The 16357-nt window shown below is 43.1% G+C and overlaps 3 protein-coding genes across 4 annotated transcripts in view; 2 read left to right on the forward strand and 1 right to left on the reverse strand.

The window, feature by feature from the left end:
* Nucleotides 1-16357, reverse strand: part of TCEA3 (transcription elongation factor A3) — a 56425-nt gene that overhangs the window by 26657 nt on the left and 13411 nt on the right. For both annotated transcript variants that reach the window (XM_036350468.1, XM_036350467.1), the window contains one exon: nucleotides 12830-12895. In XM_036350468.1, coding sequence (XP_036206361.1) covers nucleotides 12830-12895 — 66 coding nt within the window. The remainder of the gene's footprint in view (nucleotides 1-12829; nucleotides 12896-16357) is intronic.
* On the forward strand, nucleotides 799-3300 carry LOC118676476 (ubiquitin carboxyl-terminal hydrolase 1-like). The gene has a single exon (XM_036350463.1). The coding sequence runs from the start codon at nucleotides 941-943 to the stop codon at nucleotides 3290-3292; it is 2352 nt and encodes a 783-aa protein (XP_036206356.1). The 5' UTR covers nucleotides 799-940; the 3' UTR covers nucleotides 3293-3300.
* On the forward strand, nucleotides 4825-7301 carry LOC118676477 (ubiquitin carboxyl-terminal hydrolase 1-like). The gene has a single exon (XM_036350464.1). It carries the CDS (start codon nucleotides 4903-4905, stop codon nucleotides 7252-7254), a length of 2352 nt encoding a protein of 783 aa, XP_036206357.1. The 5' UTR covers nucleotides 4825-4902; the 3' UTR covers nucleotides 7255-7301.

The raw sequence follows: 16357 nt of genomic DNA on the forward strand, positions 1-16357 counted from the left end.
GTTGCCTCCTGCACACCCCCCACTGGGGATCAAGCCCGCAACGCAGGCATGTGCCCTTGGCCAGAACTGAACCCAGGACCCCTCAGTCCACAGGCTGACGCTTTATCACTGAGCCAAGCCGACTAGGGCATGAAGATGATTCTTTAGTAAATCTTTTTGGGCATGGACTAATTTGTATCTCTTCATAGTCATATTCTGCACGATCTGTATATAGTATATCAAACTTATAGGTGTGACCTCAAGTTTAACTTTTTAAAAAAATAAGGTCAATAAAATTTTAAATGCTTAAAAAAAAAAAAAAATTGCCGGAAGCCGGTCCATCCTTGCTGCTTGACACAGACGCTGCAGGGAAGAAACATCTGCACAGCATATGTTTCAAGGGACCTGGCGTATATGGCATACTGTTCTTAATATGTTTGCTCTCCTTCTTGGCGCTATGTGTTTTAACCAAGGTCACCTCCCCGAGAAAGGTTGTTTCCCCAGGTAGGGATTTTTCCCTGAAGTTAGGGAGGGAATAAAACCCCTTAATTAAATGCCAAGTGGGTAGTTAATCACCTTAACTACGAATAATCACCCTTAAGCTACATAATCTTTACTCCCTGGAATGGAGATAAGAAACACCCTAGCCTTTGGAATAGAAATTGACAGGATTAAAATCAACTGGTATAAATACAGATGTAACAAGACAATAAAACACAGAACCTGGCTGGAGATCCTGGCTAGACCCTGACAAGAGGAACCTCGCTATGCTGATCAACTGAATGCTGTCTCCGTGTCATTCCTTCTTCGTCGACTCCGTCTACACCTTTGGGAACCCCTGGACCTGTTGAGGTTGGACCCCAACATCTGGCGCCCAAACAGGAACCCCTAGATATAATTGGTGATTATAACGTCCGTATATAAATCAGTATTTGTCAACTCTTTGGTATTTGAAGAAAAAATGCCTGGTGTCATACCTAATGAAAGTAATGGGCTTTCAAGAGGTAGCCCATCAAAGAAAAACAGACTTTCCTTTACGTTTTTTCAGAAAAAGGAAACTAAGAGAGCCTTGGATTTCACAGATTCTCAAGAAAATGAAGAAAAGGTTTCTTCTGATTATAGAGGATCTGAAATTGATCAAGTTGTTCCTGCGGCACAGTCCTCACCTATGAATTGTGAGAAGAGAGAAAACTTGTTACCATTTGTGGGGCTGAATAATCTTGGCAATACTTGTTATCTTAATAGTATACTTCAGGTATTATATTTTTGTCCTGGTTTTAAATCTGGAGTGAAGCACTTATTTAATATTATTTCAAGGAAGAAAGAAGCTCTTAAAGATGAAGCCAATCAAAAAGAGAAGGGAAATTGTAAAGAAGATTCTTTGGCAGGTTATGAACTAATACGCAGTTTACAGTCCTTAATCATTTCAGTTGAACAGCTTCAGGCTAGTTTTCTTTTAAATCCAGAAAAATACACCGATGAACTTGCTACTCAGCCAAGACGACTACTTAACACACTCAGGGAACTCAACCCTATGTATGAAGGATATCTACAGCAAGATGCACAGGAAGTATTACAGTGTATTTTGGGAAACATTCAAGAAACATGCCAACTCCTAAAAAAAGAAGAAGTGAAAAATGTGGCAGAATTATCTAACAAGGTAGAAGAAAAACCTAATCAGAGAGAGGCAATTAATGGGGTTAATAGCACAGAGATGGACAATATGGGCCATACTGAAGACTATAAAGAAAAACTCCCAAAAGGAAATGGGAAGAGAAAAAGTGACACTGAATTTGGTAACAGGAAGAAAAAAGTTAAGGTATCCAAGGAACACCAGTCATTGGAAGAGAACCAGAGACAAACCAGATCAAAAAGAAAAGCTACAGGTGATATAGTAGAGATTCCTCCTAAAATAGTCACCAAGCACATTCCTGAAAATGAGCGTGCAAGACCCTCACAGAAGAAGTCAAAAGTTAAAACAAGTTTGTTAAAGTCTGCAACTAAGCAACCCAGCATCCCTTCTAAGTTCTATAGTCTGGGGAAAATAAAGCAAGGATCCAAAGGACAATCTAAAGAAAATGAATATGATCTTGAAGAGGACTCTGGGAAGTGTGAAAATGATAACACAATTAACGGCTGTGGACTTGAATCTCCAGGAAATAATGTTAAGTCCATTAATGGTAATGAAGTTAAGCCCATCAACAAAGGCACAGAGCAAATTGGTTTTGAGCTTGTAGAGAAGTTCTTTCAAGGTCAGCTGGTATTAAGAACTCGTTGTTTAGAATGTGAAAGTTTAACAGAAAGAAGAGAAGATTTTCGAGACATCAGTGTGCCCGTACAAGAAGATAAGCTCTCTAAAGTAGAGGAGAGTTCTGAAATTTCTCCAGAGCCAAAAACAGAAATGAAGACCCTGAGGTGGGCAATTTCACAATTTGCTTCAGTGGAGAGGATTGTGGGAGAAGATAAATATTTCTGTGAAAATTGCCATCATTATACTGAAGCTGAACGAAGTCTTTTGTTTGACAAAATGCCTGAAGTGTTAACCATTCATTTGAAGTGTTTTGCTGCTAGTGGCTTGGAGTTTGATTGTTACGATGGTGGACTTTCCAAGGTCAACACTCCTTTACTGACACCTCTCAAACTGTCACTAGAAGAATGGAGCACAAAGCCAACCAATGACAGCTATGGATTATTTGCAGTTGTGATGCACAGTGGCACTACCATTAGTAGTGGACACTACACTGCTTCTGTTAAAGTCACAGACCTTAACAGTTTAGAACTAGATAAGGGAAATTTTGTGCTCGACCAGTTGTGTGCAATGAGTAAGCCAGAACCACTGAATGAGGAGGAAGCAAGGGGTATTGCTGAAAAGCACGATGATGAAGTGCCAATTAGAGTCAATGGAAACACACAGCCAAGTAAAGTTTTGAACAAAAATAATGTAGAAGCTATTGGACTTCTTGGAGGACAAAAGAGCAAAGCAGATTATGAGCCATACAACAAAGTCGCCAATCCTGACAAAGGTGCCAGTACAGCATTTGCTGAAAATAGAAATTCTGAGACTAACATTACTTATGGGACCCATGAATCTGAGAGGGACAAGGAATCCAGTGACCAAACAGGCATTGACATTGGTGGATTCGAGGACAAAATTTCATATGTAGTACAAAGCTTAAAGGAGTATGAGGGGAAGTGGTTGCTTTTTAATGATTCCAAAGTAAAAGTTACTGAAGAGAAGGACTTTTTGAATTCTCTTTCCCCTTCTACATCTCCTACATCTACTCCTTATTTGCTATTTTATAAGAAATTATAGAGTGTACATTTTCCTTATATATATATTCAGCCCCAGACAAACATTGATAACGTTGATTACCTCAAAAAGAATAGCTTATCTTTGGAAGGTATTGGATACTATTGGTCTCTAGATTTTTGTATAGTGAAATTTGAATTACTGAAAACCATGTTAATTTTTAGAATTCATTTTCCTTAGTAGAGACTAGTGATGTATTAGCTCTGGGGAAAAACTTGTATAGGTTCTTAATTGAATTATTCAAAATAAAAGCATTTAAACACTTGAATTTACACCTTTTTTGTGTTTGTTTTTTTAAAATAAAGTGCTTGTATTTGTATCTCCATATTTTGGAGTAATTACATGTTTATAGGTCCTGTGGTTTTTCAGCTAAGAAGCAGAATATCATTTCAGTACATTTCGTTTTATAAGTCATGAAGCCAAATCTTTGATGGGCTGTATTAGAGGCACAAAGTCTGGAATATGTATGTATTCACAATGGTGTGTACATTTTGTGCCTTGGGTCGCTTTGAAAGTGTCTCAGAAAACCTGGATAGTCCTATCTTCACAAGAATTTTATATGTATTTATGAAGATGATTCTTTTTAAAAAATATATATTTCTTTATTGATTTCAGAGAGAAAGGGAGGAGAGAGAGATAGAAACATCAATGATGAGAGAGAATCATTGATCAGTTGCCTCCTGCACACCCCCCACTGGGGATCAAGCCCGCAACGCAGGCATGTGCCCTTGGCCAGAACTGAACCCAGGACCCCTCAGTCCACAGGCTGACGCTTTATCACTGAGCCAAGCCGACTAGGGCATGAAGATGATTCTTTAGTAAATCTTTTTGGGCATGGACTAATTTGTATCTCTTCATAGTCATATTCTGCACGATCTGTATATAGTATATCAAACTTATAGGTGTGACCTCAAGTTTAACTTTTTAAAAAAATAAGGTCAATAAAATTTTAAATGCTTAAAAAAAAAAAAAAATTTGCCGGAAGCCGGTCCATCCTTGCTGCTTGACACAGACGCTGCAGGGAAGAAACATCTGCACAGCATATGTTTCAAGGGACCTGGCGTATATGGCATACTGTTCTTAATATGTTTGCTCTCCTTCTTGGCGCTATGTGTTTTAACCAAGGTCACCTCTCCGAGAAAGGTTGTTTCCCCAGGTAGGGATTTTTCCCTGAAGTTAGGGAGGGAATAAAACCCCTTAATTAAATGCCAGGTGGGTAGTTAATCAACTTAACTACGAACAATCACCCTTAAGCTACATAATCTTTACTCCCTGGAATGGAGATAAGAAACACCCTAGCCTTTGGAATAGAAATTGACAGGATTAAAATCAACTGGTATAAATACAGATGTAACAAGACAATAAAACACAGAACCTGGCTGGAGATCCTGGCTAGACCCTGACAAGAGGAACCTCGCTATGCTGATCAACTGAACGCTGTCTCCGTGTCATTCCTTCTTCGTCGACTCCGTCTACACCTTTGGGAACCCCTGGACCTGTTGAGGTTGGACCCCAACATCTGGCGCCCAAACAGGAACCCCTAGATATAATTGGTGATTATAACGTCCGTATATAAATCAGTATTTGTCAACTCTTTGGTATTTGAAGAAAAAATGCCTGGTGTCATACCTAATGAAAGTAATGGGCTTTCAAGAGGTAGCCCATCAAAGAAAAACAGACTTTCCTTTACGTTTTTTCAGAAAAAGGAAACTAAGAGAGCCTTGGATTTCACAGATTCTCAAGAAAATGAAGAAAAGGTTTCGTCTGATTATAGAGGATCTGAAATTGATCAAGTTGTTCCTGCGGCACAGTCCTCACCTATGAATTGTGAGAAGAGAGAAAACTTGTTACCATTTGTGGGGCTGAATAATCTTGGCAATACTTGTTATCTTAATAGTATACTTCAGGTATTATATTTTTGTCCTGGTTTTAAATCTGGAGTGAAGCACTTATTTAATATTATTTCAAGGAAGAAAGAAGCTCTTAAAGATGAAGCCAATCAAAAAGAGAAGGGAAATTGTAAAGAAGATTCTTTGGCAGGTTATGAACTAATACGCAGTTTACAGTCCTTAATCATTTCAGTTGAACAGCTTCAGGCTAGTTTTCTTTTAAATCCAGAAAAATACACCGATGAACTTGCTACTCAGCCAAGACGACTACTTAACACACTCAGGGAACTCAACCCTATGTATGAAGGATATCTACAGCAAGATGCACAGGAAGTATTACAGTGTATTTTGGGAAACATTCAAGAAACATGCCAACTCCTAAAAAAAGAAGAAGTGAAAAATGTGGCAGAATTATCTAACAAGGTAGAGGAAAAACCTAACCAGAGAGAGGCAATTAATGGGGTTAATAGCACAGAGATGGACAATATGGGCCAGACTGAAGACTATAAAGAAAAACTCCCAAAAGGAAATGGGAAGAGAAAAAGTGACACTGAATTTGGTAACAGGAAGAAAAAAGTTAAGGTGTCCAAGGAACACCAGTCATTGGATGAGAACCAGAGACAAACCAGATCAAAAAGAAAAGCTACAGGTGATATAGTAGAGATTCCTCCTAAAATAGTCACCAAGCACATTCCTGAAAATGAGCATGCAAGACCCTCACAGAAGAAGTCAAAAGTTAAAACAAGTTGGTTAAAGTCTGCAACTAAGCAACCCAGCATCCTTTCTAAGTTCTGTAGTCTGGGGAAAATAAAGCAAGGATCCAAAGGACAATCTAAAGAAAACGAATATGATCTTGAAGAGGACTCTGGGAAGTGTGAAAATGATAACACAATTAACGGCTGTGGACTTGAATCTCCAGGAAATAATGTTAAGTCCATTAATGGTAATGAAGTTAAGCCCATCAACAAAGGCACAGAGCAAATTGGTTTTGAGCTTGTAGAGAAGTTCTTTCAAGGTCAGCTGGTATTAAGAACTCGTTGTTTAGAATGTGAAAGTTTAACAGAAAGAAGAGAAGATTTTCGAGACATCAGTGTGCCCGTACAAGAAGATAAGCTCTCTAAAGCAGAGGAGAGTTCTGAAATTTCTCCAGAGCCAAAAACAGAAATGAAGACCCTGAGGTGGGCAATTTCACAATTTGCTTCAGTGGAGAGGATTGTGGGAGAAGATAAATATTTCTGTGAAAATTGCCATCATTATACTGAAGCTGAACGAAGTCTTTTGTTTGACAAAATGCCTGAAGTGTTAACCATTCATTTGAAGTGTTTTGCTGCTAGTGGCTTGGAGTTTGATTGTTACGATGGTGGACTTTCCAAGATCAACACTCCTTTACTGACACCTCTCAAACTGTCACTAGAAGAATGGAGCACAAAGCCAACCAATGACAGCTATGGATTATTTGCAGTTGTGATGCACAGTGGCACTACCATTAGTAGTGGACACTACACTGCTTCTGTTAAAGTCACAGACCTTAACAGTTTAGAACTAGATAAGGGAAATTTTGTGCTCGACCAGTTGTGTGAAATGAGTAAGCCAGAACCACTGAATGAGGAGGAAGCAAGGGGTATTGCTGAAAAGCACGATGATGAAGTGCCAATTAGAGTCAATGGAAACACACAGCCAAGTAAAGTTTTGAACAAAAATAATGTAGAAGCTATTGGACTTCTTGGAGGACAAAAGAGCAAAGCAGATTATGAGCCATACAACAAAGTCGCCAATCCTGACAAAGGTGCCAGTACAGCATTTGCTGAAAATAGAAATTCTGAGACTAACATTACTTATGGGACCCATGAATCTGATAGGAACAAGGAATCCAGTGACCAAACAGGCATTGACATTGGTGGATTCGAGGACAAAATTTCATATGTAGTACAAAGCTTAAAGGAGTATGAGGGGAAGTGGTTGCTTTTTAATGATTCCAAAGTAAAAGTTACTGAAGAGAAGGACTTTTTGAATTCTCTTTCCCCTTCTACATCTCCTACATCTACTCCTTATTTGCTATTTTATAAGAAATTATAGAGTGTACATTTTCCTTATATATATATACAGACCCAGACAAACATTGATAACGTTGATTACATCAAAAAGAATAGCTTATCTTTTGAAGGTATTGGATACTATTGGTCTCTAGATTTTTGTATAGTGAAATTTGAATTACTGAAAACCATGTTAATTTTTAGAATTCATTTTCCTTAGTAGAGACTAGTGATGTATTAGCTCTGGGAAAAAAACTTGTATAGGTTCTTAATTGAATTATCCAAAATAAAAGCATTTAAACACTTGAATTTACACCTTTTTTTTGTTTGCTTTTTAAAATAAAGTGCTTGTATTTGTATCTCCATATTTTGGAGTAATTACATGTTTATAGGTCCTGTGGTTTTTCAGCTAAGAAGCAGAATATCATTTCAGTACATTTCGTTTTATATGTCATGAAGCCAAATCTTTGATGGGCTGTATTAGAGGCACAAAGTCTGGAATATGTATGTATTCACAATGGTGTGTACATTTTGTGCCTTGGGTCGCTTTGAAAGTGTCTCAGAAAACCTGGATAGTCCTATCTTCACAAGAATTTTATATGATTTATGAAGATGATTCTTTTTTAAAAAAATATATTTCTTTATTGATTTCAGAGAGAAAGGGAGAAGGAGAGAGAGATAGAAACATCAATGATGAGAGAGAATCATTGATCGGTTGCCTCCTGCACACCCCCCACTGGGGATCGAGCCCGCAACCCAGGCATGTGCCCTTGGCCAGAACTGAACCCGGGACCCCTCAGTCCACAGGCTGACGCTTTATCACTGAGCCAAGCCGACTAGGGCATGAAGATGACTCTTTAGTAAATCTTTTTGGGCATGGACTAATTTGTATCTCTTCATAGTCATATTCTGCACGATCTGTATATAGTATATCAAACTTATAGGTGTGACCTCAAGTTTAACTTTTTTAAAAAATAAGGTCAATAAAATTTTAAATGCTTAAAAAAAAAAAAATTTGCCGGAAGCCGGTCCATCCTTGCTGCTTGACACAGTCGCTGCAAGGAAGAAACATCTGCACAGCATATGTTTCAAGGGACCTGGCGTATATGGCATACTGTTCTTAATATGTTTGCTCTCCTTCTTGGCGCTATGTGTTTTAACTAAGGTCACCTCCCCAAGAAAGGTTGTTTCCCCAGGTAGGGATTTTTCCCTGAAGTTAGGGAGGGAATAAAACCCCTAATTAAATGCCAGGCGGGTAGTTAATCAACTTAACTACGAACAATCACCCTTAAGCTACATAATCTTTACTCCCTGGAATGGAGATAAGAAACACCCTAACCTTTCGAATAGAAATTGAGGAGAAACTAAGATGGCGGCATAGATAAACACCGGGAAATTGCTGCCTCCCACAACAATTGAAAAGTGCAACAAATACACAAAGCGGACATCACCCAGAACTACAGGAAGGCTGGCTGAGTGTAAATTCTACAACTAGAAGGAAAGAAAAGCACACTGAGAGCCAGAGGAGCTGCCGAAGCAAAGTGCATAGGTACGGGGGCTTGCGGCGCGCGGAAAGGGTCTGGCACCTGAGGACTCGGCTGTCTTTTTGAATCCGGAGGGAGTCACAGGCTCCAGACAGCTCTGAACTCCGGTTCCGGGTGGTCTCTGGGGACCCAGGACTCATACGGGGAGAAACTGGACTGTCTGGCAGCGGGCGAACTTGAGGGCGGCTTTCCCTCAGAGGTGCTTCCAGCCATTACCGGGACACTGAGACGCGGGACTCCTTAGGGCAGGGCTGAGGCTCTGCCATAGCTGCTTGCTCCGCCCTTTGATTCCTTGAGACCCCGCCCCACCCAGGCTGCGGCAGAGGCTTTTGCATATGAATGCCCCGGCCCTTTGCAACCTGATAATTACCTAACTGCAGCGGGGTCAGACAGACCCAGAACTTCCAAGAGAAGGCCCAGGGCCCCACAGGGGCTTGCATTGCTTCACAGCTGAGCCTCATCAGGGCACCTCCAAACTCCAAAAAAGGAAGGGGAATCTTCAGTTCTCTTCGCAGCTCCTGCTGTGTAACCTCAGGCAGAGGCTAAATTAGCACCTCCTTAGATCCAAGAACCACTGTACCCAGTGGTCAGAGGGGGACCATCAAGATCACAACTCCTTGGATCCACAAGGGACACACTCAGGGTGCAGTCTCAGTGAGCACCAAAGCCCCACTGAAGCAAGTCTTGCCCCAGAAGGGTGTCTCCAGCACAGAAGTTCTCCCACTGCAGACACAGCTGATTCTCACTGCCAGTTGGCCTGGAGGTCAATTCCTCCCAGTGATCCTACAACAACCAAGGCATAACTACAACAAGACTGTGCACAGAGCCCACAAGGGGGTGCACCAAGAGTGTCCACCTCAGGTGACTGGGGAGGCTGAGCCACTGGGCCCTACAGGACACCTAGCACACAAAGCCACTCTATCAACACAGGGAAGCAGCCAAAATGCGGAGACAAAGAAACAGGTCACAAATGGCAGAAATGGAGGAAAGCAAACGACTGGATATAGAGTTCAAGGCCATGTTTATAAGGTTTTTCAAGAATTTTATGGAAACTGCCGATAAATTTAGTGAGTCCCTCAATAAGTATAGTGAGACCCTGGAGGGCATGACAAAGGACCAACTAGAAATTAAGCATACACTGACTGAAATAAAGAATAATTTACAGAGATCCAACAGCAGACAAGAGGATCCCAAGAATCAAGTCAAAGATTTGAAATACAAAGAAACAAAAAATACCCAACCGAAAAAGAAAAAAGAAAAGAGATTCCAAAAATATGAAGATGGTGTAAGGAGCCTCTGGGACAACTTCAAGCGTACCAACATCAGAATTATAGGGGTACCAGAAGAAGAGAGAGGGCAAGATATTGAAAACCTATTTGAAGAAATAATGACAGAAAACTTCCCCTACCTGGTGAAAGAAATAGACTTACAAGTCCAGGAAGTGCAGAGAACCCCAAACAAAAGGAATCCAAGGAGGACCACACCAAGACACATCATAATTAAAATGCCAAGAGCAAAAGACAAAGAGAGAATCTTAAAAGCAGCAAGAGAAAGACAGTTACCTACAAGGGAGTACCCATACGACTGTCAGCTGATTTCTCAACAGAAACCATGCAGGCCAGAAGAGAGTGGCAAGAAATATTCAAGGTGATGAATAGCAAGAACCTGCAACCAAGATTACTTTATCCGGCAAAGCTATCATTCAGAATAGAAGGTCAGATAAAGAGCTTCACGGATAAGAAAAAGCTAAAGGAGTTCATCACCACCAAACCATCATTATATGAAATGCTGAAAGGTATTCTTTAAAAAGAGGAAGAAGAAAAAGGAACTCTTACCATTTGCCACAGCATGGATGGAACTGGAGAGCGGATAAATACCACATGATCTCACTCTTTTGTGGAATATAATGAACAACATAAACTGATGAACAAGGACTGATCCAGAGACGGAGAGGCATTGATTGGACTGTCGGGCCTTGGAGGGAAGGTAGGGGAGGGTGGGGGTAAGGGGGAACGATCAACCAAAGGACTTACATGCAAGCATATAGGCCTAACCAATGGACACGGACAACGGGGGGGAGGGCATGAGCGGGGGGGGGGGGAGAGGATAACGGGGGGACAAGGACACATATGTAATATCTTAATCAATAAAAAATATATTAAAAAAAAAAGAAATTGACAGGATTAAAATCAACTGGTATAAGTCAGATGTAACAAGACAATAAAACACAGAACCTGGCTGGAGATCCTGGCTAGACCCTGACAAAAGGAACCTCGCTATGCTGATCAACTGAATGCTGTCTCCGTGTCATTCCTTCTTCGCCGACTCCTTCTACACCTTTGGGAACCCCTGGACCCGTTAGGGTTGGACCCCAACACCTGGTCTCTCGACTTCTGCCCTGACAATCCATTCTCAGCACAGCAGCCTGAGGGGTCCTGATAAGGTTGAACATGTAATTTACAAGCTTAACAGCCTCCGGTGGCTCCTGTTTCACTCCTCCTCCAACTCTCCTCTCACGGATTGGCTTCAGCCCCACTGGCCACCTCACAGCTCCTTGCTTTGCAATGACCCCAACATCTGCGTGGCTAATTCCCTCCTCTGCTTAAGATTTTTGCGCCAAGGTCATGTCTTCAATGAGGGCTCTTCTGACCACCCATGACCGTTTTTCCCCAACCCCCCCTCACCCTGCTCTGTTTTCCATAGCACATGCCATCTTCTAAACTGTTGTATAACTTACTTATTAATGCATCTCTGTCTCCCCTCTTGGGAAACAGGCCTTGAGGCTGTAGTAATCTTTGTTTCTTTTGTTCACTGCTGTATCCTTGGCACCTAGAATAGTTCCTGGCACATAGTAGGCCCTCAATAAATATTTGATAAATGAATGACTTGATATATGCTACTCTGGGGGAGATATCCTAACCAGTTCAGCCCCAAACCAAAGTTTCCACCCCAGGTATAGGCTCTCAAGGCCTATGTCCTCACTGAGTTCAGCTTCACCTCAAGAACGTTCCCCAGTGATGGGGCAACAGTGACTGGTCAGCCACCATGAAGGAGCCACACCTCTCATTCAGGGGTCCCTTAATCTTTAAAAAAATATTTATTTACTAAAAAATTTTCAATTATAGCTTACATTTAAAACAACAACAACACTGTTCTCTTTATTATAAGCAGTCTTATAATCATCATTAGTTAGTACATGCTTTTTTTTTTTTTTAAATCCTCACCCAAGGATATTTTTCCACTGATTTTTAGGGAGAATGGAAGAGAGAGGGAAAGACAAAGAGAAACATCGATGTGAGAGAGACACATTGACTGGTTGCTCCTGCACGAGCCCTGAACAGGGCCCGGACCAGGGAGGAGCCTGCAACCAAGGTATGTGCCCTTGACAGGAATCAAATCTGGGACCCTTTGGTCTGCAGGCCGACGCTCTATCCACTGAGCCAAACTGGCTAGGGCCAACTACAGTTTACCTTCAACGCTATTTTGTATTAGTTTCAGGTGAACAGCATATGGTTCCAGTGGTTCTCAACCTTCTGGCCCTTTAAATACAGTTCCTCATGTTGTGACCCAACCATAAAATTATTTTCGTTGCTACTTCATAACTGTAATGTTGCTACTGTTACGAATCGTAATGTAAATATCTGATATGCAGGATGGTCTTAGGCGACCCCTCTGAAAGGGTCGTTCGACCGCCAAAGGGGTCGCGACCCACAGGTTGATAACCGCTGGTTAGACAATCATATACTTTACAAAGTGTTCCCCCTGTTATTTCCAGTAGCTCAACTGGCACCACACACCGTTATTACAATATAACTGACTATATGTCCTATGCTGTACTTTACATTCCCAGGACTACTTAGTAACTACCAATCTGTACTTCTCAAACCCTTCTTCATCTTTTTCATCCAGTTCCCCAACCTCCATCCCTTAGTCTTACTGTGTGGATCCTGGATTCCAGAGGCATCATAACATACAAGGTTTCCTCCTTCCCCAGCCTCAGGCTTCCAACATTAAAGCAGAGAGAGGGACACAAGCATAGGATCTCTGGGTGGAGAAGTCCCTGGCTTCCCTTACCTTTCCATCGATGGCCTTTTTGGAGAGGAGGTGGCCGAAGAAGACTTGGAATCCACAGAGTCTCTCCTGAAAGAACAGACATCAGAGATGAGACTCTCTCCCAGGCCAGCATCAGTGCTGATCTAGAGAGATCAGAGCTGGGCAGGACGCATCCCGGAGCCATGCCTGCCGGGCTGAGCATGGCAGAGCCCGGCTGGACCACCGCTACCCGGGAGAGGAAGCTCCAGGTGACGGGGCTGCTCACCCTCACCTACCCTCCATCAGTGAGGCCAGATGTTACATGTGTTATGTCATCTGTTACTAATTATGAATAACTAATTCTCAGCAGGCCCTGCTCTTCCTTGCTGTCAGGCAGCCCTTGGCCAGCTGGAATCCATGGAGACTGGAATTCCTGGGATTGCTTATTCTCAGGGGGAGGGAGAGGTCCTCTCCAGCCTCCCCTGCAGGCACCTTAGAGGGAGGAGAGGAGAGGAAGCACGAGGGCCTTGGAGATCGAAGAGCTGCGTTAGAGTGACAAGTGAGAGAGCAGGACACGAAGTTAAATGAATGCTGTGCCTAAAGTCTTGCCAGAAAATGCCTGGGTGGGGGGAAAAGACTGAAAGTCAATACATCCAAATGCTAACTATGGTTATATTACGATGATGGGATTAGAGGTGAAATTTCCCCCAACTTTCCAAAAATGCATGTAGCTACATTCTTTTTGATATAGAATGCATTTTCCCCTTATATTGGTTTTGTAAAATTAACCTGTTTGCAAATTGCAATACCCACTCCCTCTCTCACTTACCTCACTCTCTTTTTAATTCCAGCAAAGGTGTCACCTCCTAACAGACTCTAATTTTCTTACTTATTATATGGTGTGTCATCGTCGTCCCCCCCCCCCCCCCCATCTAACTTCCACAAGAGCAGAGTTCGGTGGGTTTTGTTCACTGTGGTGGACACTGTCCTTGCTGAGGCCATATCCCCTCGGGCACTCATCCTCCCAGTGTCCTGGGACACAAGGGCTTTCTCCTGCAAGCTCCCCTGGGTGCAGCCTGCCCAGGGGAGTTCTCTGCTCCAGTGAGAACCAGCAGGCCAGTAGGCTGCGAGTGCTGGGTGGATACACACCCCACCTGCCTCAACCCGAGGTGTGTTCTCCACTGTCACACAGAGCGGCCAAACAGGATTTAAGTCCTGGTCACCCGAGGCAGTCACCGGCTTACTAACACATTCCGTGCTGGCTTCCTTCCATTCCCTGTCTCACCTCCTCACTCTATCTGCATTTCCTGAAATAATTTCCCAAGTAAACCCGCTGCACCGAATCCAAGTCTTAGGGTCTGCTTCTGGGGAACGCAGTCTAACCTGTTCACTGACTCACCCAAGCACATACACTAGTGCCTGGCACAGAGTAGGCGCTCTACAAATATTTGTGGCCGAAAGTTGTGAAGTCAAATAGTACAGAAATAAATATAAAAACTAAAAAAGTGGAAAAACAAACCTCCCCAGGGGTAACAACTATAAAGTTTGTCTTTCCTTCCAGGTCTTTTTCTACATGCATACAAACATAGATAACATGTGTCATTCTAAAAGGGAGTCGAGCCCTAACCGGTTTGGTTCAGTGGATAGAGCTTCAGCCTATGGACTTAAGGGTCCCAGGTTCGATTCCAGTCAAGGGCATGTACTTGGTTGCGGGCACATCCCCAGTGCGGAGTGTGCAGGAGGCAGCTGATCGGGGTTTCTCTCTCATTGATGTTTCTAACTCTCTATCCCTCACCCTTCCTCTCTGTAATAAATCAATAAAATATATTTTTTAAATAAATAAAAGGGAGTCGAGCCTGGCCAGCATGGCTCAGGGTTTGAGCATCGACCTATGAACCAGGAGGTCACGGTTCAATTCCTAGTTAGGACACATGCCTGGGTTGCGAGTTTGATCCCCAGTAGGGGCAATGCAGGAGGCAGCCAGTCAATGATTCTTATCATTGATTAGACCAGATTTGTGCACCAGAGGGGTCCCTCAGCCTGGCCTGCGCCCTCTCGCAATCCGGGAGCCCTAGGGGATGTCCGATAGCAGGTTTCGGCCTGATCCCCACAGGCCCAATCCAGACAGGAGGGAACCTGATCCTGTGCATTGAGCGTCTGTCCCCTTGTAGTCAGTGTGCATTATAGCAACCGGTCAACCAGTCGTTTGGTCACTTAGGCTTTTATATATATTATAGATGTTTCTTATCTCTCTCTCCCTTCCTCTCTGAAATCAATAAAAATATATTTAAATAAAAAAATAAAAAGGGAGTTGATGACATGAGTTGCATTCCCAGCTCTAACCCCCAGGGCAGGTTGTTTCTCCAAGCATCATGTTCCCTCACCTGTCAAATGAGAAGAAAAGAACCTATGTCTTGGGGCTGTCTGGGAGGAAGACATTAGATCATTCATGTCCCTACAGCAGTTCTCAGCACAAATAAGTCCTTATGTTCCATAATCACAGACATCTGATTTCTCGTTTTCCAAATAATACAATACTAGAGGGCCGGTGCACGAAAATTTGTGCACTCAGGGGGGTCCCTCAGCCTGGCCTGTGCCCTCTCACAGTCCGGGACCCCTCAGGGGATGTCTACTTGCTCCCCGGAGGATCAGGCCTAAGCTGGCAGTCAGACATCTCTCTGGCAGCCTGGGAGCCCTTAGAGGATGTCCACGGGCCTAAGATGGCAGTCAGACACCTCTCTGGCAGCCTGGGAGCCCTCGGGGGATGTCCGACTAAAGCTTAGTCCCACTCCCCAGGGAGCGGGCCTAAGCCTCAGTCGGACATCCTTAGCACTGCCACTGCCGCTGCGTTAGCAGCCTTCAGCTCAGCTTGTGGCTGAGTGGAGCTCCCCCTGTGGGAGTGCACCGACCACCAGGGGGCAGCTCCTGCGTTAAGCGTCTGCCCCCTGGTAGTCAGTGCTCATCATAGTGACCGGTTGTCCGCTGTTAGGGCCAATTTGCATATTACCCTTTTATTATATAGGATTCCTGCATGGATTTCCAGCTCCCATCTCATCCTGCAGGTGGTCTGTGATACAGTGGGTGAGGCAGCTTTAGGGGCAAGCCTTGATTATCCTGTGGACCAGACCCATTGCTCTGGACCTTCACTCCAGCTTGAACACCGGAGCAGGGGGAGGGGGAAGCAAAGCAGCAAGGGAGAGAAGTGATACCTCCTTCACATGCCCCTCCACTCCCACACCTGGCTCTGGAGCTCCTGGGGGGAGGGGAGGAGGTCCTCCCTGAGAACCCTATCAGGATGGACAAGTGTAGACCAGAGCAGGAGCCAGAAATCTTGCAGGCGGAGAAAGGAGAGAAGACATGAGCCTCGATCCTGGAGCCTCACCATTTGTTTGGCCTGTCCTCATTGCTTTTTTTTTAAAAAACAAGTCAGAAATATTCTGCAGTTATTGTAAATGATCATTAGGAAAACTATTCGGGAACATGAAGAAAATGCCTAGAATACAATAGGAAGATAAATTAATAAGAGCATAGTAGTTTGTACACTCCACCTACAGGAATGGAAAAATGACA

The sequence above is a fragment of the Myotis myotis genome, unplaced genomic scaffold (assembly GCF_014108235.1).
Source record: "Myotis myotis isolate mMyoMyo1 unplaced genomic scaffold, mMyoMyo1.p scaffold_m19_p_2, whole genome shotgun sequence".
NCBI lineage: Eukaryota > Metazoa > Chordata > Mammalia > Chiroptera > Vespertilionidae > Myotis > Myotis myotis.

Excerpts from the sequence above, each read along its gene's own strand:
- LOC118676476 (XM_036350463.1), top strand. The coding sequence starts at position 941 with ATGCCTGGTGTCATACCTAATGAAAGTAATGGGCTTTCAAGAGGTAGC.
- LOC118676477 (XM_036350464.1), top strand. The coding sequence starts at position 4,903 with ATGCCTGGTGTCATACCTAATGAAAGTAATGGGCTTTCAAGAGGTAGC.